The sequence below is a fragment of the Onthophagus taurus genome, chromosome 7 (assembly GCF_036711975.1).
Source record: "Onthophagus taurus isolate NC chromosome 7, IU_Otau_3.0, whole genome shotgun sequence".
NCBI classification, from domain to species: domain Eukaryota; kingdom Metazoa; phylum Arthropoda; class Insecta; order Coleoptera; family Scarabaeidae; genus Onthophagus; species Onthophagus taurus.
The window spans coordinates 31,561,619-31,587,790 of record NC_091972.1 but is presented as its reverse complement, the minus strand read 5'-3'; the positions used below and the strand labels follow the sequence as shown (position 1 = coordinate 31,587,790).

General features: G+C 34.5%; 1 protein-coding gene across 3 annotated transcripts in view; it reads left to right on the top strand.

The window, feature by feature from the left end:
* LOC111416763 (semaphorin 1a) overlaps positions 1-26,172 on the top strand; it is a 511,810-nt gene that overhangs the window by 468,850 nt on the left and 16,788 nt on the right. For all 3 annotated transcript variants that reach the window (XM_023048857.2, XM_023048856.2, XM_023048855.2), the window contains exons 6-10: positions 8,006-8,110; positions 8,181-8,269; positions 16,866-17,007; positions 22,919-23,267; positions 23,324-24,347. In XM_023048857.2, the coding sequence (XP_022904625.1) occupies positions 8,006-8,110; positions 8,181-8,269; positions 16,866-17,007; positions 22,919-23,267; positions 23,324-24,347 (1,709 nt within the window). The remainder of the gene's footprint in view (positions 1-8,005; positions 8,111-8,180; positions 8,270-16,865; positions 17,008-22,918; positions 23,268-23,323; positions 24,348-26,172) is intronic.

Here is a 26,172-nt window from a genome sequence, read left to right as displayed (position 1 = left end):
GGGCTTAACATTTCATTTAATTACGCCGGGACATCAATAACTGCCGGCGGTAATTAAAACCTATTAATTTAGAACTAATCGACGGCAATTTAAGTCCGCTTCATTTTATTGCCACCCCACAGTTTTTACGGAGTTTTTTTTACCCTACGGCTTAATCCATTGAATTCTTCTTTAACAAGTTTGACAAGTTCATTTATAAAGGTTTTATCAAAAAAAATCCAATTCCTATAATATAAGGGATGTAATGAAACATTTGTCTGAAAACGATTAACCCGAGATTTCAATTAAATAGTCACCGAAAAAAAAATGTTAGAAAAGAACTCCCTTTAATAATCTCATAAATTTTCTCGTACACCACACGGAAAATCCACAAAAGCCCAAATGAAATTCCGCTTTTCGTTCCTTTGAAAATCCGAGTTGCCGAACTCTGAATCGTACTAATTAAAACCGTCTCTCTCTCGAGGCAATCTACCGAAGGCATATCTCTCAATTTGCACGCCGCAATCGCAACGCATTCCTCCGACCCTTAAGTGATGAATCCCGTAGAAATTAATCAATAACGTAGGTCATATTCAGACCGTCACGTCGCCTTACCCTCGAAGGAAGCTACAGGTTTTAATCCAGTTTCCCAACTGTTCCACTACGGGTGTCCGGATGTTGGGAGTCTCACAATCGACGACAAATTGCAACTCGAAATTACATTCTCCAGCGATCCGTTGCAGTTTCGTGACGATGCTGTAGATTCTGAGAAATTTTAATAACGAAAGCGCGTGTCGATGTTGTTATGATAACGATTTCTTTTTAAAAAGATAAAAAAGTCACTTATGTAAGGCACAACTTCAGGAAGCTTTGCGGAGAACCGGAATAAATTGGTTTCTGGGAAACTTCGCGTTTGCTACACAAAGCTTTCCGGGAATACTGCGGTCTACGTTTGCGGTTTACTTGTACAATTTGACGTTAAAGTTTAAAGGACAAGACCCTGTCATTTTACTTGCGACAAAACATAAATAGATCGAAGTAGCAAAATTTACGTTTAACATTTTTAACGATATATTGAGGAAAAAAGCTTTTAAAGTATTTTGTAATTTATGTAATAAGCTGAAAAGAACTTGAACGCTTGTAGATACATTTCAGTTTCTACACGGAAAAATCATCTCATCACAAGAAATATAAAATTCTTTTAGTTGTGTTTTAAATCGACGATATCATTGTTATAATCATTTTGAGTCAAATTTGATCGGCCTGTACCATTTTTTGTCTCACTTTTCTTCCATATACAGCAACAAGTTGTAATTGAGGAAAATAAAAAATTCTATAAATCCGCTTCATATCATTTGAACCGATAAAGGAAAAAGTCAGAATATCATTATGAGATTAACAGATGTCTTCATATGCTAACAGATGTCTAGAAAAAAGTTTCAACTTCTTGAATAATATAGCAAACATATGCATGTCGGCCACAACCGCCCATATTAATTGAGATCGACAAAAATTGCACAAAAACTTCACAAAATCCCACTGATCACGATGCAAATTGTATCAGATGAAAAATCTTTACAAATCATGACAACAATTATCTTGATGCATCTTAGAAATACTAAAAAAGGGGCAACATACTGGTTCAAAGGAGATGTTGATGATAAGGTAACAAAAGTAAAAATGGGAACCTAACCGAAAGACTTCGAGATAGAGAGAATTAAATATATATATGGAATAGGGAAAGAAGTACTTCCTTTTATCCAATGTCCGATGTAACGATTGGATATGACAACGTACCTTCACATTTTGACAAGAACGAATTTGAACAGATTGGCACTCCGCAACATGTGCTACTGGAATATGTCGTATTGCAGAACAGAATTAGAATTCAACTACTTAAAGTTTGAGTAATAACTTTACAGGAGACCTTGACAACTACTACATGAATTCTTTTAAAACTTAATTCTGCTAACGGTGACCTTAATGACCTTAATGATACTACATGTTTGGGTCTGATGCGCTTTGAGCGGTTTGAGGTTGAGGAAGCACTTATTGCTTTAAACATAAATAAGGGTCCAGGCACTGATGGTATTCCTCCTATCCTAATAAAATCATGTTTTGAATCTCTTTCTGTAGCACTTTCGATCTTATTTAACAAATCTCTAAAGGAAGGTACATTTCCTGCCTTTTGGAAACGTGCCTATATTTTGCCCATTTTCAAATTCGGTAGTCATAATCTTATATCTAATTATCGCCCAATATCTATATTGTCTGTGTTTGGTAAAGTTTTAAAGAAACTGGTTTATACCAGACTTTTCTTTAGCCTTAAATCCAAAATCGATTCCAGACAACAAGGTTTATTTGAGAATCGGTCAGTGGGGAGCAACCTGCTTGAATACACAAATTATATTTTAACATCATTTGATCAATATTGTCAAGTTGATTCTGTTTACACCGTTTATCACAGTCTTCTTTTATCAAAACTTCATGGTTACGATGTTCATGGTGGGTTGTTCCGCTGGTTAGATTCATATTTGCGAGATTATGTCTGTTAACGGATATTACTCTGAGCTTGTTTCAGTTCCCTCGGGCGTCCATCAGGGTAGCTACCTCGGACCCTTGCTATTTAATCTCTATGTTAACGATATATTCAAGGTTGTGAAGTATTGTGAATGTCTAATGTACGCAGATGATCTCAAGCTTTTCTGCGTATCTCCTCTCCGATGATGGACTGCTCTAAGCTGCAGACTGACCTCAGGATTTCTGACTGGCACTAAAAACCACTTAACTCTAAATCTGTCTAAATGTAATGTTATTTCTTTTTCGAGACGGAAGAATACTGTTCATTACGATTACAGTATCGCTGGCGAAAACTTAACACGCGTTTCCTTTATTAGAGACCTTGGAGTGACTCTCAATTCCAAGCTTCTCTACGCACAGCACATTGACACTATTGTTAATAAGGCTTGGCGTACCCTCGATTTCATTATGAGATCCACCTCTTCCTTTGTAAGCGTTGACGCGATTAAAAATTTATATTTCGCATATGTTTACAGTATTTTTAATTTTTGCACTGTAGTTTGGAATCCCCAATACCTTATTTATATTGACCGAATAGAAAAATTCATTCTAAATTTTTTAAATATCTAAGCTTTAAATCTTCCTTACTTCATATTAATGATCATTCGTCTTGCCGATCTTTTCGGTTAATACCTCTTCGACAGCGTCGTCTGTGTAACGACGTATTATTCTTCTACAAGGTTTTACACAATATGTGTGATTCCACAGTTGTTTTGAATTCGGTTAATATTCATGTACCTCCCCCTCTACTTCGCATTAATTTTTTGTTATGTACGTTTATTCCGCGCACCAATGCTATTCGGAACTCTCCTATGTTGCCAATGGCACGCCAGACTGACAAACTTGAAATCGATTTGTTTCAGCACTCATTTTTTACACTTAGGCGCTTATTTTTATTGGTGTCAGCGAATTGCCTCCTACGTTTTGGTAGTTCAGGATTTTCATTCATTCGGTCTTTTTATAGTGTTTAATTTTGCCGTTATTATTATTATTTGGCATTGTTTATTTTACTTTTTTGATTTATTGTATTATTTATATCATACATTCAAATAATGATATTTGAATTCCGCTGTTTTTAGTTTAAGTTTAATTTGATTTTTAATTGCTCTAAATTAAGGTAATTGTTGATTTGTTACACGTTTTCTTTTTATTGTAAATTTTTTCGTGCTACAGATCTTTTGGGTTTGTCCTGTCTCTGTACCCATAAATTGTAAATAAATAAACAAAAAAAATTCTACTAAACAAAAATACCAACAGCTTCGAAAAGGTTGATATCGTCAACGTTCTGAGGAAAAATTAGGATTGTAGAAAATAAAAATTAGTTTTGAATGCCATTTCATTCCTTAAAATGAACGATTTAAACGAGGGCGAGACACACCTACAAGGATCAACGAAAACATTTTTTACAATAAACTGAAATAAAAAGTAGAAGGTAACTTTTAAAGTTTGAATGTTTTAGGTAAAACAACAAATAATGATTGAACGATTATATTAATAGTTTTTTAATTGTTACGAGATTCGAAAATATTTTACATTGAGTGATAGAAATGAATACAATCCTAAAATAATTCATGCTATAATCCATTAATATGCATGTTAATCGATTAAATGCAGGACTTTATTTCGTACCAAATGAAATCTCAATTACGTCAGTATGTGCCAGCAAAGCCATATAAATGGGGTATGATTAGATCGTGTGATTTGATTTATTTGAATTTTTTTATGAGTTTTATACATGATTTAAAAATTTTCAGAACGTTGTGATTCGACTATTACAGATAATTTTAGATTCTAATGGTTTATCTAAAAGCTCGATGAAATTATTTACAAAATGGCACGTGGATGTTCTAAAGAATAGTGGAATTGAAGTTTTGACTTGTTAAACTTGTGTAGGCTTAGATTCAACGTATGTAAACCACTCCAAAAATAATAAAGAATTCGTCAATTATAAATTATTCGTTATGGCAAGGAGAAGTTTAATTTATGGCATTCTCGATATGTCATAACTGCAGCGCCGTGAATGTATGATAAAACTATGTTGAAAGTTGCTAAATTCAGCCAATATAAAACATACAGTTGGACACCCAATTCAGTCTCCTCAAACTGATGAAAGTGATGTAGTTACTGAAGTACCTCTATTTTTGATCCTATGATCAAAATATCATATAAAAGTAAAGAATAAAACTAATAGATAATGATGATAACAAAAATCTACTAATTTAAGATTTTGTACATTATGTACGTATTTAAGTTATAGGCAAAGTTAAGTTTGAATAGAATTCTCATGTCTATCTGGATAATGCTATGAGGTGGCTTTGAGCTTATTATAAGTTATTTTTTTTCAACATATTATGAACTATTTTATGGTCCTTAGAATTTTGCGTTAAAATCATGTGATTTTAGTGATCACTTTATACTTGCATAATGAGGACAGCTATGTTTAACCTAATACCTATAGATGATCGTTTTATAATTCATTATTATACAGAAAATAATTGGTTATTTTTGATTGGTGATAAATGATTTTGGCAACCTTTGCTTCTTCTGCACATGATGGTCATAGCTATATATGTTAGAACTGGTTCTGAATTATATCTTGTTGATTTGTTACGAACCATATTTACGGCTATCATTTCTCTTACAAGTGTTTTAACTTTGGAGATATAATCAATGATAACCAATACCGTCAATTTTGTGATTTTAAAAATTTTCGCTTTTGTGTTTCATAGTGGTGAAAATTTACAATTGGACGAATATGTTAATCGTTTGTATATTTGTAGCTCTTTAGTGAATTCATCATTGCTTCAACGTAAATAATTTACAACTGCATGTAAATGAAAGAATCAACCAAGTCATCAAAAATATTATGAATATCTCATTGAGTGTCTATTATTAATTTTGGCTCAATGATTGAAATGCATATATTTCTAAAGACTATCCAGGCTAAAACCAAGTTCATTCTGTTCGTCCCCTGATGCTTATCTAAACTTCTTACTTCTTTATTTATGCGCTCGGAATTGTTGGAGTAAACTCTTAATCGATCAACATGATGAAAAGAAGCAAAGTGGCATATGGTATTGAAATTTCGACCGTGTAATAAAATGTTCGCTTAATTGCTCAGCTGATGAAATCAGGTTTCTATTATTTTCTCATATTTTCTGTATGGCAATGATGCCTTTTCCACGATAGAAAAATCATGTCAGAAAAAGTGAAAAGAATATATACAGTGGGACGTCCAAATCTATCTGATTTAGCTAATGAAGATGTTATCGTAGTTTAATGCCAGAAAAATACCATTACCTTCGTCAACAATCGTAAATAATATTTCTTTTATTTCCTTTTTTTATAATATATCTTCTCCATAATGATACTTTTCAAATTCTACATAATGATGTAAGAAAAAATCGTTAAAGAATTGGTTCAAACTCTCCTAAACTCTAGTGATTTTATTTGATTGGATACACTATATTTTGTACCTAAATTTAGTTTATAATGATTTTACATAGCGTTTTTGGTAGAACAAAGTTGTAATTCAAAGGAGAAACTTCGTACGCTAAACACCTCATTATAGAATCTCGTTACGAAAACTAAAAGCCTTTGAAGTAACTAAAATCCATGTTTATCTCAACGGAGAACGCCTCGTTGGAGTTACATTTTAAATTACGAATTAATTGGCATAAATAAAGTCACAAAAAGTGATAAAAGTTTTCTATGTCACTTCAATTATTATTACCGAGAATAACATTCCACATCCATCTATTTATCCTTTAATTACCATTAACGGCAAGCCGGAAAATCTGAACCGTCCAGACCTCATTATTAATCATTGGAATTATGGATGCCAAACTTTTCCAATTAACTTTAATAAAGTCGCGACGCGCGTTCTCCTTCCTATTCTCTTTTCGCGCCAACGAAACTTTGCAGATGACGTTGTCGGCCGGGAAAACAGAGATCCTCAGAAGCGACAATTAGCGCCACCGTCTCGGATAATTCGTGGACCTACCGCTTCGTTGTTTAAAATTTATCATCCCATTAGTAACTTTTGCATCAATATTTATTACACGGCGCTGTCATCGTTGCGTCGCCAAAGCAAAATGACTTTCACACAGATAGAACTCTCTCTCGTTACGGTTGATGTATTAAAGGGTCAATCCTGTGGACGTCGTCATTCTGCTGATTGTTGGGATGGGACCGGATTATTTATGAAAGTACTCCATCTGTCACCTTAATTGTTATGTCGTGTGCGGAGTTGAGCTTCTAATTTTAGCCATCGTGAAAATTGCTTTTCATTATTTCATGTTGTTTGTTCATCAACAATTCAAACGCAAATTAAAGAAGTTTTGCGCAAAAAATTCATTTTTAGTGAGTAGATTGTTGGTATTTTTTTTACAAATACTAAAAATAAATCTATTCGTTTCGTCGGGACAAAATAAATTTGTTATTTTACAAGATTTTTTTGTATGAATATTTTCCGTACACAAATTCCAGTCATAAAATAAGTAATCCCTTATTTTGCCAAACCCCTATTTTTCCATTTTCAGACCACGCTTTTCCAATTTTCCATCAAAATCCACGACGCCGTCCGTATATTCTTTCATTTCGTTGCAGCCACAATGCCGACGACCTCTTTTCATGAAATATTTATTACGTTGCAATGGGCGAACTTATGTGTTTATATACGATTTACTTCGACGACGGACGGTATCATGTTTTTTGACGTAGTATTCTACTTTTTGCGTTTCAGTTGGATTTTCTTTTCTTCTTCCCTTTGTCCTTGATAGTCCAGCGCCCTTTGAAATATATCAGAAGCACGCTAGCGGGGACCGGAGAGGAGAAAACAAAGTGCGCTTGTTAAAGTTGGATCGTAAAAATGTTACCCAATTTGCTGATACAAAGAAACATAAAGTCGTCCGTCGCGACCGAACTGCAAACGACCTCCGGGAAGAAGGAGATACGGTTTCATTCCGGAAACTGCCGCGAGCTCATTTATTTTTATGAGCGCGAAATTTTCACCTAAGCGTCGCCAGAAGTTAGTTTCCCTTTGAGATAAATAGAAAATATCGTTGTCGTGTCGATACGAAGTGTTTTAGAAAGTACAGAAATTTTTATTTTCTGATCCTTATTTATTTCTTTTCTCTTATCATATAAAAAAATACTTTAATAGAATAACGAAATAGACATCAGATAGGGATCTTCTAGATTAACCGAATGTCGGGAGGATTCAAAGAGACAACGACCAATTACCACTTTTTCTCAAATACAAAAGGATTCAATGGCAATATCTGGGGACCAAAAGACAATTCCCAATCAGTTTCCGATCGATTATTCCTCTCTATTCCTACTCCTCATTGTCCGTCGTGGCTTTCGATCTTTCGATTCCACCACCACATTTCCAACACGCTACGTATAGAATCGAACTCGATAGAATAAGGCGTTATTGTTTCAGATGGGGACCTGTACTCGGGAACCGTGGCCGATTTTAGCGGGATGGACCCCATTATCTACAGGGAGGCGCTCCAAACAGAACAATACGATTCCATGAGCCTGAACGGTGAGTAATCGCCTTCTTGTTCTTTCGACGAGAAAAGATGAGAAAACGAGTCTTATTATTATTGTTTCAGCCCCGGATTTTGTCAGTTCTATGGCACAAGGAGATTTCGTTTACTTTTTCTTCAGAGAAACCGCCGTCGAGTATATCAATTGTGGAAAGGTAAGATGAATAATCTTAATTATGATGTATAAATCTTCAAGCCAGGTTAATAAATTAGTATACAAGGTATATCAAAATTAATACCTTGTCTCTAATCATTTAATTCAGTGGTTTTAAAGATACGATGATGATTATCCTTTGATAATTTATCAAGTTATTCATAAAAAAACTAAACATTTTCCCAAGAGCATTGTATATATTACACCTGTATACAGAGTTTCCCAAAAGTAATGGATAAATTCGTTAAAACAATTAAGAACAGTTTAGTTTAGGGTCCAAAGATTTAAATTATTTGCAATTGTTTGGTATACATTTAACATTTTTGCCGCCATTTTTAAACGAGTCATGACGACATCGATATTTTTTTCAAATAGCAATGGCCCATTTCTATTACGGAATATGAAAGAGGACTTTGTTTTGAATCTAGTACAGTCAATATTAACATTGATTACATAAGAAAATTTTCGAGAAAAGTTATCTTAAAGTTACATGATTTTCCATTCATTTGAGATTGAAAAATAGCAGTAGCTATGCGTAACCATGGCAAACAACTGTTTCAGATATCAAAAATCAATCATTGTCTTAATAATAGTATGTTATTATATGAGCATATAATGAGGGCTATTATTCACGAACGTTAAGTTTAGAGCGTTACGAGTGGCATAATTAACCTGAGTGAATAATAGCTCATTATATGCGAGTAGAATACTATACTTTGTCCATGACTATTGAAATTGATTCCATAAATTAATTTTTTAAATAAATTTTTGAATTAACGAAAGGTTAAACGTCAATGTGACCCAACTTCAATGTTACTAACTGTAACCAACTTCACAACAATTTGTCAAAATTAAATGTCAGTTTTATAAAACGTCGTTTTCTTTACGAAAATTAATTAATTTATGCTTAAATCATACGAAAAAAGGAATTTGTTTAGGTTTTTTAATGTCAAACATTTAGAAACTCCTAAAAAATTGAATTAAATTGACGTTTTTTGAACTTTTAACGTTTCAAATAATTATTATTAGTCTGATTAAGATGGCTACCCGTGGATAATGATTATTACTCACCGCTATTATTCACTCCGTGAAAAATGACTACCATTTTGTTTTAGAAAACTCATTCATAAGGTATATATTATTAGGTAGTCGTGGACAAAATATCTAAAACAACTGGTTGCCATGGTTACGCTTTGGTACTGCTATTTACTCTACTTCAAATGAATGGAAAATCATGAAACTTTAAGGCAATTTTTCTCGAAAATTCTCTTATGTAACTAATATTAATTTTGACTCTACCAAATTCTGAAAAATATCCGCTTTCATATTCCGTAATAAAAATGGAGGATTGCTATTTGAATAAAATAGCGATGATGTCATAACTAGTTTAAAAATGGCGGAAAAAATTTAAAATTTATGCCAAAAAATTGCAAAAAATTTAAATCCTGAGAGCCCTCTCAGCGATTTTTCTACAAACCGTTTTTAATTGTTTTAACGAATTTATCCATTACTTTTGGGAAGCACTGTATATCATATTCTAAACAAATAGGAGTCATTTGTAATTGTAGTTGAGTGCAACACAAGAAATGCCGGATTCAAATCAACAAGCAAAGAAGCCTTTGCACAGTTTCTTGTAAGACGATTAATCAACTGGGGAATTCATTTTATTCATATCAAGAGGTGTAAGAAGCACACGTAATACTGTATTTTGGACTATTTTCAGGAGTTATCAGTTACACTGGTCTACAGTTGCCCTAGATATAAGGTTGATTTTGAATAGATTTATGCTCACAATTCATGAAACTGTCAATGATTTTGTAAGATTTGCTCTCGATTTATTTAAAATCTTTCTTTTCATTTTACATTGCAAAAATCGGAAAACAAGAAACAAATTAACAAATATATTTATAATGTCAGTTTTGTTTTGAAAAATTAGGATACATCGAAGCAGCTTGTTTGCGATCACAATAAATATTTTCACATCTTAGCCAATTTACTGGACTTTATTCTTAAGCAGTCCTTGAATGATACCTAGTTATGGTGTATTATAAATTAACATTTGCCATATTTTAAATTGTATAAACAAGATCATCCATTATCACAAAAACACGCAACATCTCAAGTTGCTAATCTACTGCCACTCTATTTGCTAAACGTATAAGAAAGCACTCATAACTCATTTTTACGTATCCATCATATTCTTTTTGGTACACTGCGTAATGGAGAATTATCTTAAACCATTGAATGTATATTAGAGACTCCAAATCGAGATGTTACACTTTCAATTAATACTCCAACAGTTATCTTAGTTTTATGATTAGGATATTATTTCTGGTTTAAAAGCATTTTAAAGGGTTTATGAGGCAAATTATTACACTGTTTATTTGACTCCATTTCCATGGCCCACCTGCCAATATCTGTATGCCCCCATCTCTCTGTCTTATTGCCTTATTTGTTTGTCGGTCTTGTAGAGAATATCCAATAGGATCGACCTATCGATTAGGAGGAACGGTAGAAATGAAGTTAAATCATTCTTAGTTTGTGCTTTGTTCTCTGTGTTTCTGCTCTGGTTCTTTGTTCTGTAGGTTAGCACAGACCGAACTATCGCCTTGTTGATTTTACTCACTAAATGTATTTGTTTCTCCAAAATGCTTTCCTGTGCCACCATGCTTTCTTTAATGATTTTGCGCCTCCTTGCATAGGTTGCGATTACTTGAAATTTCGACTCCCAGATTGTTGTAGGTTAACACTTAAACAACGTATTCTATGATTATTTGTTATCCAGCTCCACTTTGCATCTTCGAGACTCCCTGAACGTCACTAATGTTTTGGGTTTTTCTGTGGTAATCGTCATAGTGTGTTTTCTTAATGTTTCGCAAAATTTATGGAGGAACCTTTGGAGATAACCTTCGTTCTCTGCAATAAGTAGTACATCGTCTGCATAGCAGATTATATTTATCTTATCGTATTCCGCTTTGTACTAGACGTCAGTAAATTGGGTCAATTATTTGTCAACAATAAACATAAATTCGATCAAAACCATAAAAGTGGCATTTATAAGCTTAATTGCGAAGATTGCGATTGTTATTACATTGGTCAAACGGGGCGTAACATAAAAACTAGGTATAAAGAACACATTTCAAAAAATAATTCTGCCTTTTTCAAACATTTAACTGCAATGGGACAAAAATCTAATCTTTCTAATATTTCCCTCCTAAAAGACATAAAGAAATCCAAAAAGATGGACCTGTACGAGGAATATTTTATTAGATCACACAACAAATCTAATCCAGACCTCTTAATTAACCTTTATACAGATTTTTTCCAAAATAGATTATTTTCCGTATTCCTTTAATAAATATATTTTGAGTCAAATTTTCCGCTCCTTGCAGGTTTTGTCACCTCTCTCTGTTCAATTTTATTTTTCGCCCTCACGTTAACATCCGACCGTTTCGAAACACGATAGCGTGCACACGGCTTTCATATGTTAAGGTATTTTTAACCTTTTATTATATTAATTAATTTTATACAGCACCCTGTTTCTTGCAAATAATTTACTTTTATTGGTTTAAATTTGAATATTTTTTAAAGTGTTTTTTAGTTTTTCAATTTGTTCTTCTTTGAACTGTAATTCAAGTCTCTCGACGCCTTCATCATGTTTATTTCTCTTAATACATTGCAAGTCTGACGTAACTGACGGTAATTATTAAATTTTTAAACTTATGACTATAATTTTAACACCTAATTTAATTACCTTAGTTGTACCTGATGACGCTTATATAAGATAAGCGAAACACGTGTTGTACAGATTGAAATAAAATAAATATCATTGTGGAACAAAATATTGGATTTATTCATTTCTTAACTATTAATTTACACAATGAACCTGGAGTTAAGTATCGCCATAGTCAGAGGTTTGACTTCTTCTATTATCTTTTCTACAATCAGAGGAATGAGCTCAGTGAATCACCCAATCTGATTCCTTGAGAAACCGGGATTTCCTCAGTGACATCGTTGCGTACTTTAATTTGTTTTCTTGTCTCTGTTTATCTCCACAACTAACCGCATTTTATTATAAGGTAGTTTTCCGAACTTTTGTATGTGAAGTACATCCTTTAATCTGATTCTATCAAAACCTTTTGTTAGGTTGACGAAACACACGTACGCTAGGCAATTATAATTTTAAATCATCTTCTAAACTTCTTCGTTTTCCAGAGTCTTTTCTGATTTTTTTTAATTTTTAGCATTCACTTTCTTACCGAACGCTTGCATATCTTTCCCTTTCTTCCTGCGTCTTTGAACTTCTATACTTCAGATACGCGTTCCTTTTCTCCTTTGTCAGTTCTTTAATCACCTGTGTATACCAGGATGTTCTTACTACTCGTTGCTACTCGGTGTTTATTTAGCGATTTCCTACTCACCAAAAATTTCAAGAAAAACATCTCGAATTTTTTATCAGTATACTTACAACGTTATACAATGCAATAAAATCCTAAGAATATAAGAAATATATAAAATATTATCTTTACATGTGTCACAGTTTTTTTTGTTCCCTGATTGTGAAATTTGGTCTTTCTCGTTTGTTCTCGAACTACAATTCGTTCCTCGTTTCTTTGTCGTAATTATCCAAACCTGCCGCAATTCCCATCCAGCAATTTTTGCGTGTAGTTTTTTAGAATATCAGAACCTATTCTGTACAATAGCCAAGCGTAGACAATGCACACATATAAAAGAAACTTTTCAAAAACACAGTATTATTACCCATCTTTGAATCCTTTATATTCATCAAAACGACCATTCCCCGTTTTTAAAAAATTGTACTAATTCGCAATGTCACAAAATAATTCATATTGATGTTTTTTAACAAAAGTATTACTTTGTTAATATCGTATAAAGATGTTGTCATAACTGTTACAATTGCTACACCTGAAATCTCTATTACGTTACATGTTTTATAGTAGACAATTTTTTAATGTTAACTCAGTTTTGGGTGTCCACTAAACAAGGACAAAATAGCATCAAGTTCATGAGTTGTCCAAGTGTTTCTTGAATTTTGATTAAAGTAATATAGTATTTTTCATCAAAATAATCCGAATTATCTTAAATACAGATAACGTGATACAAGTTTTTTCAAGTGTTAATGTTAAATTAAGTTAAAGACAAAGCGACAACTTCAATTATGGGTATTTCTAGCATGTCACAACTCAATTTTTATCTTATTGTCTACAATTTGGAAGTGTGTCACTTTAGTGCCTTTTTTTATAAGCTTTTTTTCAAAATTAGTCTAAGATTCCTTAAAATTTTACGAGTGCCGAATATAAACAATCGCACAGAAGCTTGCAAATAAAATTTTATGCCAGCCACGTCCGTGGGGATTAAAAATTTACACGGTAAGGTGTCTCCCGATGGCTCACACAGATTAGTTAGGTGAGAATACGATGCTCTTGGGACCACCGTAAACGGAACAACGTCGATCCCACGCACAATACCTTCCCTCCTCAACTTTGTATAAAATATGTATATTTTAATCCAACAAATGGAAAGATTTACACCATTGCTTATTTCATTTATGTTTTCTTGTATTCTTGCTATTTAATCATTTTAAGATTTTCGAGATTCTGTAACATTACATTGATCATTACACATTACAATATTATATGTATATTCAACCAACGTTCAATAAATCTCGTTTTGGATTTTCTTTTTGGATATTACTTCATTAGTTACTCCATTACAACACTAATCCTAGTGTTGCTGCAGTTATTCTTGAATCTATTTTTAACATAGTCAGAGTTGCGAATCGATATGAAATCTATGTGCTTGATGTACGGCGAAATTGTTGATCATACTACATAATCATCAGGTTGGATAATTGCAACAATACTCCCGTAGGAATAACCTAGAGTTGTAGGGCAAACCATAGAATGAAATCCTAGTTAATACAGGTACACTTTTTGTTGCTGCAAAGCTATTTTGTGGTTTGGTTCGCTAGGTTCGATTGGGATTCTATATTTCATTAAAGATCATCTCGCACCTGCCAACAAGGATATAATGACTAACGTAAATAGAACTGTCAAGGAGAAGAGCTACAGTTTGTTCTTCTTCTTATTTCCTCATTTTCAACTCGTAGCAATTTTCGAGTTGTGTCTTTGCCACTCATCCACACTTCTGACCCATACGTCGTATTAATGGTTCTCTAATGGCCCTAAAAATATTTTTCTTTGTTTGTATCATTAGGTTGTTATTCCACAGAATCGAATGCATTGTCTTTGTTGCTTTTTTTCCTCTGCCAACATTCCTCATTACATCTTTAATGTCTTCTCCATCTTTGTTTATAACCACCCTAAGGTATCCTCCAATCGTATGCCCTTTCTTCTGCCTCCAATTACCATATACAGGGTTGGGCAGGGAGATATGGATGATTTGAAATAACAGTTACAACGAAACTCAAATTTTATTTCTTCAATGTGTAACTTGAATGTTGCCATTACAAAAATTAAAGAATTTCTTGTGTTATTGTTTCACTTAGGGCTTGAAGTGTACGTGCTTTGTTTATGTATACTCGTGCTTTGAGGTAGCCCCATAAAAAAAAGTCACAAGGTGACAGGTCCGGTGATCGACGAGGCCACTTCACATCTCCACACAATGAAATGAGCCTGCCTTAAAAAGTCCATAGCTGCTCTCGATGTATGGCATGTCGCCCCATCTTGTTGAAACCATACAGTATTGAGGTTGATACTCGACCACGTCTCCATTCTTACTAATAACTAAATACAACAAACTCTTTATCCACCAAGGTTCTCCACACCTTGCGTGGCGCCACGTTTAAACCATCCATATCTCCCTGCCTAACCCTGTATTAGAGGAATAACTAATAAGAGTTGAGGATTTATTTTCAACCTCTGGAATCTGCTAACGGTTGTTAAAGGATTCATATAACAACGCACTTAGGCTAGCAACCGCATTGGTACGTTGGATTACGCTGAAATTTTTTTTATTGTTCTTGGAAGCGCATACTCAGTCCACTATGAAGTTTATTATCAAGTAAAATATTAAAAATGAAAAGCGAATTTCACAGAAAAAATCGATGCATAAAAATGTTATAATGTGCATTAAGTAAACAAATTTTTAAATATTGTGCTTCGCTAACAATTATTGAACAATGCAGAAGATAGTATTTAATTTAACCTTCTGCAGACGATTACATAGTTAAACATTAATTAAATTGCACACAAAGACAAACATATATAATTCAGTATGACATCCACAAGTAAGTGATTCACCGTGTCAAATGCTTGTAATACGTAAATAAATGATAAAGTCGTAATAGGTCTGCGATTATTAATGCAACTAGAGTCTAACAAGAAGGGAACATACATTTTTCATGACAATAATTTAATAAACTTGAATGCAGTAGTACACCATCGTATACGTTATGTAAATCTAACTAGAACTGTTTCATCCACTGTTAAATTCTCCATTAAACTTATCCCTAACTTACTTATCACACTCGATATTCCGTTACAAGCAGCTCGTCTAACAATTTCATCGAAACACATTTTTTTAAACGATTACTTTATTTAAATTATAAAATTAAAATTTTTTAGGATAATCAAACCTAAATTGATTTCTTAATTTCATCGCTTCTTTTGGTTGTGGTGTAAGCCCCAAGGCATCTTTGAAAACTTTCTAGTAATTATACCTCGTTTACTAAACAGTTTCAAAATTAGATCATAAAGAAATTAACTTCATGTTGGTGGATTCCTTGTAAGGGAAATGCTGTTAAATCATTTAAAATCGATCTAATTTTACTAAAATCTCCTGATTAATAAAGGTTGTTTGTAAAATTCCAGATTAGAAATAACAAGAAATTATTTCGTCATGTAAATAACACTAATCAATTAAAAATCATGCGAGAAGTCGTCAGGTATAGCATATAGCTATATCAATCAAAATCTTTTTGATGCTGTGGGTAAATAAGCATTTTCAACTCTTTGAGCTTTTACTTTGCAGTCACTATTAATACATGGAAACGTGTACTATAGTACCTTTCATTTATTTGAAGATGAGTACGATGTTTCAGTATATTTCAAACGTTTGTTTGGACAAAAAATTCTTTGAAAGCTAACATATCAAAAACAGTAATATGCACTGAAATAGTAATATAAATTACATTGAGATTTGCAACCCCTCTAATGTATGACATTTCGAATCATATTTAATGAAATATTTACTGAAATAGTAGTTGCAACACTAAAATTGAAATGTATAAAGATAGACATAGACATGTTAATTTCCAGTTAACCGAATGACGTATTATCCGATAGAAAGATAACGAACTGTTGTATAAAACGCGAGGGTAATCTGATATCCTCGCATTCGTTAGTACCAACAGTGTTAACGCCCAATTGTGCCATTGTCAATTAGACTAGCCTTCGTTTTTTTATCAAAGCTTCCACCCTAAAATTATTATCGCACCCTCACGTTCAGAAACCTTTTACAATTTAACGGAAATCAATTTAGTCACTATAATTAACAACCCTCCCTTCTTACTTTAACCAACCGTTATCTTCATTAACTCTAATTTCTTTTTCTAGACCGTCTACTCGAGGGTTGCCAGGGTGTGCAAAAACGATCGCGGAGGACCGCACAGGTTTAGAAACCGATGGACGTCTTTCCTAAAATCCAGACTAAATTGTTCCGTCTCAGGAGACTTTCCCTTCTACTTTAATGAAATACGTAAGTATTTATTTTGTGCTAATTAGATTTTTAAGTTTCATAAAAACAATGTAATATAGATCAAAAGTAAATGAAAAAATAAAATTGCTTTGGGGTTTGTTTGAAAAACACGACAAGTTATTTCTAAAACAAAAACTTTTAACTTTCCGTTGAAAGGATTCCGGGATTAACCCGATATCGCTGGATAGCATCGTCAGAGATGAAAGAAGAAGGAAATTTTCTTATCGCATCCGACGAACTAATACACTTCGGAATAGAATCACGCCCGCGAGTTTTAAGGAAGTCTGCGGACTGTTAGTTGTAATTAAGTTATGGGGGTGAGCGTAAGATAGCCGGTAACTCGGTTAGGCGCCGAAGATCGCGTCGAGATAGCGCGAACCATCTATCGGGTTTCGCATCGGGAATTTTAAGAGACCCAGAGAAGATAGCTCTATCGGCTTCGAAGCTGCCCCGGTTTTCCGAGGGTTGGAGAAGTGTATAACAACGTTCCGGCGATCTTAATATCCAGATATAGCTGGCGGGGCTCCTGAAGGTTGTTCTTGCGACTTTCGAACGGACTGACGAGAGCTGAGCGACGGCGACGCGGGTTTATGGTTATTAGGGGAAGACTGCTTTATGGGCACTTCATATCAGCGCATACTAAAACTGAAACGACTTACTGTACTTAGTTTTCGAGATTTTAGTACGTTGTAAAAGTCTTTGGTTGCCACCGACTCCAAATTTACTTTGTTAAAAACAGATTTTTTTAATATAGTAAAACCTCAATATAACGGACTTCGTTAAAACGCACTTCTGATATAACGGACAAAATATTTTTAAGTCTCGAGTTGTCTATACGGTCTATCCACCGACCCCAAAAATTCCTGGCGTTATGTGAATCAGAAAGATGGTAATTCGCATATTCCAGGGCGATTTGACCTTTGCTGGCTATGAGATCTCTGATCCCCTGAGAATAGTGCAGGCTAACTATCAATAACTGTATTACTCCATTTTCTGTCGCGGAGGTAGAAATCTGTATGAAACGATTAAAGAATGACTTTACTGCTAGCGACGACGCTCTCCCAAGTTTTATTATTAAAGATTGTGCACCTTCCTCAGCAGACCTTTAACCTTTATATTTAATTCATGCTTAAAAACTAAAACTTTTCCTGCAGTATGGAAAAAAGTTCGGATAATGTCGGTTTTTAAAAAGAGAGACAGATTTATTGAAAATTACCGACCTATTAGCATTTTGAACAATTGCTGAAAGGTCTTCGAGATGTTGCTATACTCCAGAATGAGCTACTGTGTTCGCCCAGATATATCTGATCATCAGCACGGCTTTATGACTGGTCGTTCAACTATGACTAATTAAGCAGAGGTAACGCAGTTCATCAGCAAGCACATGGATAAACGGTAACAAGTTCTATACTTCTTTTTAAACTCTGAAGTCTTGGATTTACCAATGATTTCGTGGATTTAATTTCATCTTACCTCTCCAATAGACTTTGTTACGTGAGCTACAACGGTTTTAACCCTTTCGTGGCGGAGTATTTTCAAGATCATTTAGCAAGCCCACATATACAAAAACGTATGCGTACGCTCTTCGTAACGAAAGGGTTAAATGTGATACATTCACTGCTGGCTCTGGTGTTCCACAGGGTTCCAACTTGGGTCCCCTTTTTTCAATGTTTATCTGAATGATCTATTACGACGACTTGATTGTAATGTGCTTGCTTATGCTGATGACTTAAACATATTCGCTCGTGTAACATCCCTTGAAGACTGTGTTATCTTACAGCGCAATCTGAACGTTATCAGTTCCTGGTCTGTACAGAATAGAATTGATCTTAATATAGCAAAATGCTTTGTCGTATCTTACACAAGGTGTAATAACTAATAACCCAATAACGTTTAATTATTGTATGGGAGTTGAAGCAATACGCAGAGAACGCGCTATTCGAGATCTGGGTGTCTTATTCGATGACTACTTGCAATTCAAAGACCATGTTAACGCTATAGTAAAGTCAGCCTGTGGTGCATTGAATTTTATCATCAGAAAATGTAAAAAATTTAACAACGTAGCCGCATTAACAGTACTTTTCTATGCGTTTGTTCGTACAAAATTGTCGGAATATGGTTCTCTGGTTCCTTGTTATATATATCCTTGTTATACTTCTCACCAGCTCATGCTTCTCTGAAAGCCTTCTCGGTGTCAATAAACGCAAGGTATATTACTTTGTTTTTACATAGCCCTTTTTCAATTATTTGATGCAGAGTGAAGAGGTGATCTTGCGTACTGTGTCCAGGTTTAAATCCGCTTTACTCGCTCTGCAGTTTGTGTTCAATTTCGGATCTTAGTCTAGCCTCCAGTATTTTTTCATAAATTTTGACTTTCTCAATTTAATTTTTTGTATCACCTTTTCCAACTCTTGCATTGTTATTTGATTCTCAGTTCTCGGTGTCATTTCTACGTTGTAGCTTCTGTCTTCATTTCTTAAATCAGTTTTAGCTTGTAGCAGATCCTCGTAGTATTCCTTCCACCTTGCTAGAATATCATTAGCATCTGTTAATAGTCTACCATTTTTATTGTTAATAAAGCAGTGTTCCTTGTTGTTTTTGTTTTTTATTTCTTTTATTGCTTTAGAAAATAGTTTTTGATTTTCTTTTTGGTTTTTCTCCAGCGTTTTTCGGCCGTCTCTCTTTGCTTGCAGCACTGTTGACTTGGCTTGTTTGCATTGTTGTTAATTATTGAGATTACTTGTTGTTGAGGTTCTAATATATATTTTCCACAGCTTTTTCTTCTTAGATATTTCTAATTTAACTTCGGTGTTCCACCAGTGGGTTTCTTTTAGAAAGTGTCTCTCTGTAGTTACCCCACAACTACTTTTTGCTGCCTCTATCAAAACAGTTTTTAAATGTAGCCAGCCACATTCTATCGATATTTACAAAGGCAAGGTGATAGGAGTCGTTTAATTCTGCTTCGACCATGTTAGAATATGTTAACTTCACACCTTCTTCTCTGAGCTTATGGAGCTTTATTTTATATATAGGTGGTTTTTCTTTGTCTATTACTACATTAACATCTTTGGTTGCAATTTTTAATTCAGTCTCTAGTAGGTAATGATCGGTATTCAACTCATAACCACGTTTTACTGTTGTATTTAAAATACTGTTTTTGTATGTTTTCTGCACCACGACAGAATCTATGATGGAAGATTCATTTCTTGTTTTGCATTGTCTAGTTATCTTATGTATAGTTTTGTGTTCGAAGAATGTGTTTGTTATAACTAGCTGATTGTCTAAGTAGAATTCTAGCTGTCGTTTACCGTTATTGTTAAGCTTATTCTCACCATGTGGGCCTATTACGTCTCCCCAGTCAGTAATAATCTTCCTTCAGTATTTTCCACCAACGCCTGCAGTTCCTCCCAAAATTTGCGTTTTACGCCTACTTTTTCGTTCTCATCTGGGCCATAACAGACTATTACAAAAGAGTAGTATAGATTCGCCGATTCTAGAACCTCCTCCTCGAACCTGCGTTCTAGGAGGAGGTTCTTGAATCGGCAATTTTTTTGGGGATCAGAGGAGGTTCGATGAGGAGAGGAGGTTCTTGAATCGGCGATTCTTTTAGGGGTCGGAGGAGATTCGATGAGGAGAGGAGGAGGTCAATAAACTTGAGAAGGTCGTGTTATTTTGACGAAATTATTAAAAATTTATTTATTTATTTATTTATTTAGGTCATGTTATTTTGAGAAAGTTATTAAAAATTTATCTTTATATGTAACCTGTTTACCTAGATGAAAACAATGACTATGTTTATCCTTCGACGTTTCTCAATGAACTGTTAGAACATGTCTTCGATATATCTTATAACTTATTATACACAAAAAGGTATACGGTTTTGAGACATGTAGGTATACAAATAACTGAGTCATGAGCTACCTGCAGGATTTTATCAATTTCTGTTAGCTCCAATTCTACTTTCAAAAGCCTCTCATTTATTGCTTCCCAGCTTTTTACAGTTTTTAAATATTTTTCCATCACCCGACTCCTGCACGCGCTCTATAGTTTTCCTCCACTCCACTGTATATCAGCAAATTATCATCTAGTGTTAGTTGGCCTTTACCTTTCTTTTTGGTTTCAGTTAATGCTACAATACCGATTTCCGCGTGTCTGATTTCTTCTAATAACTCTTTCTATTTACTATGTATGCCTCTTACGTTCCATGTCGCCATTTTTATTGTGTTTTCCTTTTTGATTTTCTTGTATATCTTGCCATCCTCATATCCAACATTAGCGCCTATTTCGTCATATTTTTTTATCCGTATCTACTTTTTGGAGTTTTTTGCTGCTTTCCAAATGTTCTTCTCTAATTCATCAGATGGCGATCTTTGCGAAATAGTTCTTTTGTTTTGAGTGCTCTCTGGCGCTGGGTTTGTAGTATTTCCTTCATATATCTTATCATCAACAATCAGTCTATTATTTCTTAAGACAGCCTTGTGCTATTCTGCACGCAATTCTTTTAGTTTTAGTATCAACTCGCGCCCTTGCTTTTGTACTTTTTGGTAGTAGTCTTGATCCAAATATCTTTACCCTTTAATTTTTTGGCGTTACTTAAAATAAATTTTTTCATTCTTTCTGACTATCTAAATGGTCGGTTGTGATATCCTCCACTCCAATCTCGCGTAACATGAGCAAAACCGCTTTTTCGAAGGATTCGAACTTGCATCCCAATTACATTTTTACGCTTTACTTCCGCTTCCAGCCGTTCTATTTTTGCTTCTTGTTCAACGGCAACATCTTCTAATTTTTTGTTGATGTTACATGATTCTGCTAGATCTGCTCTTATGTCGTTCGGTTGCTCTTTTATCATCGTAAACATATTCATTACTTTTTCCATGTCCGACATCTTACTCATTTAGTTTAATTACCTGTAAAAATTGTAGTTGCCGTTTTAATACTCAGTTTTGTGGAAGGTCGACGGCTCCGCGTAAAGAGTAGGGAGCTTCTTCCACAGATCGGTTAGTACTAGTTTTAGTTGTTATTCAGTAAAATTAACACTAGACCAAGAACTAGAAATATTAATGAAGTGTTCGAATTTGTGTGTATTAAAATTATTCATTCAAACAGATTAAAGTGCAAATTAAAAATTTTTAATATATTTAACAGACTTTTTGCAGACACTCCCTACCCCGTATTAATCTGTTATGTCGAGGTTTTACAGTATTAATAAAAATTATTCATGTTTTTAGCTATTCTTCTTTCACAAAAAATGTTATTATAAAAGCTTCCGAAATCTATTTAACATCAATTTTATTCAAGCTAATTCTTTCATTCCACAAAAAATATTTTTATCAAACGTACCTTATTATCATCCCTTTATTGTCAATATCATCTCTCGCACTACGAAAACATTCAAATCGGTGAGCGCGCTTTGTCCCTTTGGTCTTTTGAACATCTGTTCGGGACATCGCTCCCTTTGTGCGAAGAGACACAAAAGGATGCCATTTTTAATAATTTCTTTCGTTGTCGGCGAGACCCGAAAAGGACGCGCAAGAATTGAATCCCATTCGCGCTTATTACGACGTCACTACGTCCGGAGATAAATGGTCCGGCGGCGCGGATCCTCCTCGAATTTGCTCGATTGCGACTGTCGCCACCCCCGGAAGCGTTCGTCGTTTGTCACCGGATGTCGGATCGGCCGACAGGTCCTCGCCGGTGCCATGCAAAACCTGGGGAATTTAATAAAATGAATTCGTTGTCGTTTAGTTATCCGCCCAAGACGTCATTCTTCACTCAACCCCTTTATACAAATTACCTCTGAATAATCTCTAGAGAAATTGCTAAAGACGCTGGTTATAATTTAACCTTCAATTTTAAAAAATTAGATTATATATATTAGGTTTTTTAATCAACAAATTACTTTTTTCAGAATCGACAACTGAGTTGATTGACGGTACATATGGCGATGTAAAAGCACAGCTAGTATATGGAACGTTTACAACACCGCCTAATAGCATATCTGGAAGCGCAGTGTGCGCTTTTTCCCTGCAGAATATCGCGGATACCTTTGAGGGGAACTTCAAAGAGCAGGCAGCGATTAATTCGAACTGGCTTCCAGTACACAGTTCAAAAGTTCCGGATCCAAGGCCGGGACAATGTCATAACGACAGCAGAACGTTACCTGATCTCACTCTAAACTTCATCAAAACTCATTCACTCATGGATGAGAGCGTCCCAAATTTTTTCGGCCAACCTATCGTCATAAGGACCAGTTTTCAGTAAGTTTCTTTATCATTTCAATAAAACTATACCTTAATCATTTAATTTTTAACAGTTATAGGTTCACACAAATTGCTGTAGATCCCCAAGTTAAAGTTCCTGGCGGAAAAACTTATGACGTTCTTTTTATTGGAACTGATAACGGAAAAGTGATTAAAGCGGTAAATGGTTTATCGGCAGATACAAGACATGGAGTTCGTCCCGTAGTCGTTGAAGAAATCCAAGTCTTCCCAGGTCACGTCGCTGTTCGTAGCATAAAAGTAGTGAAAAATAGTAAACAAGAAGGACGATTAATTGTTGTATCAGATGGAGAGGTCCAATCTTTAAGACTACACCGTTGTGATAGCATCAAAATATCAAGTTGTAGTGAATGCGTAGCTCTTCAAGATCCCTATTGTGCCTGGGATAAACTTCAAGGAAAATGTCGATCACAAGGAAACGGTCGATGGGGAGAAGAAACTTATTTCTATCAAAGTGTACCATTAGGTCAACACGCCGCATGTCCACCTCCAAAAATTAAAGATCCAAGTCCAGTTGGAGGTTTTACCCTCCCCCAACCGAAATTTAACGAAGAAGGTCATCAACCGAAGGAAGACGGTCAAGTTATTAATATCGTCCAAGAACCGAAATATGATCATAGCGGCCCATCAGTTTCTGCCGCAGATGGATTACCACCACAATATTCAGTTGAAACTTTAGTAATGGCTGTAGTGGCAGGTTCTGTAACCGCTTTAGTAGTGGGTTTTATAGCCGGGTATCTCTGCGGACGAAAATGTCATAAAGACGAAGACGATAATTTACCATACCCCGACACTGAATACGAGTACTTCGAGCAAAGGCAGAACATGAACAGGATTCAGGCGGAACCAAAACTGCTTCCGCAGGAAGAGGTCACTTATGCCGAACCAGTCTTGGTACCGCAGCCTCCGCCGAAATTGCACTCGCCAAAGAATACTTTAAGGAAACTGCCGCATCAGAACAATGCCGAGACTTTGTTCCAATTTCAAACAGACGGTGGATATAATGGAAGAGATAATTATCGGGGAAGAGATAATTTTGGAACGCTAAGATCTCATCAGGTAATTATATTTTATTTTATATAACTTCATTTTTAATTCAAATGCAGAGTATTCGGTGTTTAAAAACGTAAGCTTAATTTTAATATATGTACGCTAAACAAATTTTAATACAACATAGAGTTGTAATAAAATTTGTTTAATTACACCAGTTTGAATTTTATGAAAGTATTTTGTAATACATCGGGATTAAAGTAATAATTGAGCAACGTGTAGAACGCAATAAAATAATATTATTGTAAAGGTGGTGAGGAAGTTTTGCAATATCTCAAGATAATGCATGGTCTTTTTAGAGAACATTTAAGGTACGGTCTGTCTTGCGCGATTAAACGACGCGTCTGATCGTCGCGATTAATCGCATAAAATAGATGCAGACTAATCTAGGGCGTTTTGTCGCAGCGTTTAAACGCATCGTATAATCGCGTAAGGCAGACCGTACCTTTAGCAAAGGGCTTTAGTATATTGTGTGAAATGGTGACGCAATTATTTATATACTCATATTTATGGGTGATCACTAAGGAAAATTACTTTTCCTAATTTACCTTAACAATTTTATTCTTTCAATTAGTTTTCCATATTTTTCTAAATATTTAGAAGACTGGTCATAAACTACTAGAACCTTTCAACTTTATTTTAGGATATACAGTACAAGCTCGCTAATCCAGGGCCATAAAATTTTTCGCACTGACGGATTAGGTGCCGAATTACTGGATATTATGAAAAAAAGGTTCACCATAAAAGAGAACATAAACAAGATAAAAAATCATAATATTATTTACATATTTGTTATTACAAGGAATTTATCAATTTTTGGCCTTTTTTTAATAATAGGTTTTGATAAATAGATTTTCTCTTGATTTTGTCAGTATCAGTAGAATATTTGCAGATTGTTTATTGTGTTTGAGCCATTGGATATTGCGATCAATTGTCTTGGTAATGTCTGCATTACCATCGTTAAGATCCTCAGTCATGATTGATTCGCTGCTCTGTTCATGCTCAAAACACTCTTCAATATCGTGCCCTGTAAAGGTTACTTATCGATATTGTAACATTTTAGCCTCGCAATTAAGAACTGGGCTTCTTAATTGTGGATCTGACATAGGTATATTGTTGCACACCTCAGTCACGGTAAATCTCGTCTTTCAACGGTTTAGTGATATGATCTTTTTTCCAAAACTGTATTTACCAGGACTTTTTGTAATAGGTGTTTATCATTCAGATCACATTCTGATCCATAGCAACTGTGTGCAATTATGGCTTATTATTTATGGCATAGCTATCCGAAGAAATTCGATATCTGCTGAAGATATGAATAAAGGAATTTGGGCAGAGTACTATCATGAAAGTTCCATAAATCAGAAGACACAATATCAAAACTATCCGGAAAAATAATCTTTAACAGTTTTCGTCATCAACCCCACCAGTGAATTTACAGATATTAGAAAAGGTACCTACAGGTTTTCGCAAGAAACACAAATTCCGCATCACAGACACGAAAAGGCCAACTTGCATGATATGTATGACTTCTAAGAAGGACCCCTCTATGGTCCTTCCATAGTTTACACGGTTACAGCAAATTAACTGTCAATACGCGTATTTCAAAGTTTCTACATCATAAAGTTATAAAAACTTCAATCGTGTTCTCTCGAAACAACATTTTGGTAATTGGTAACCACAATTCTTCAAAATTTACTGACTTAATTGTGTTCAAACATGGCCAAACACACATAAATCGCATACATAGTTTTCGTCTGAATTAGAATCAACTTAAAATATTCATTTTTATTAATTCTAGAGCCCATTAATATGTGACAAACAGTTAAATAAT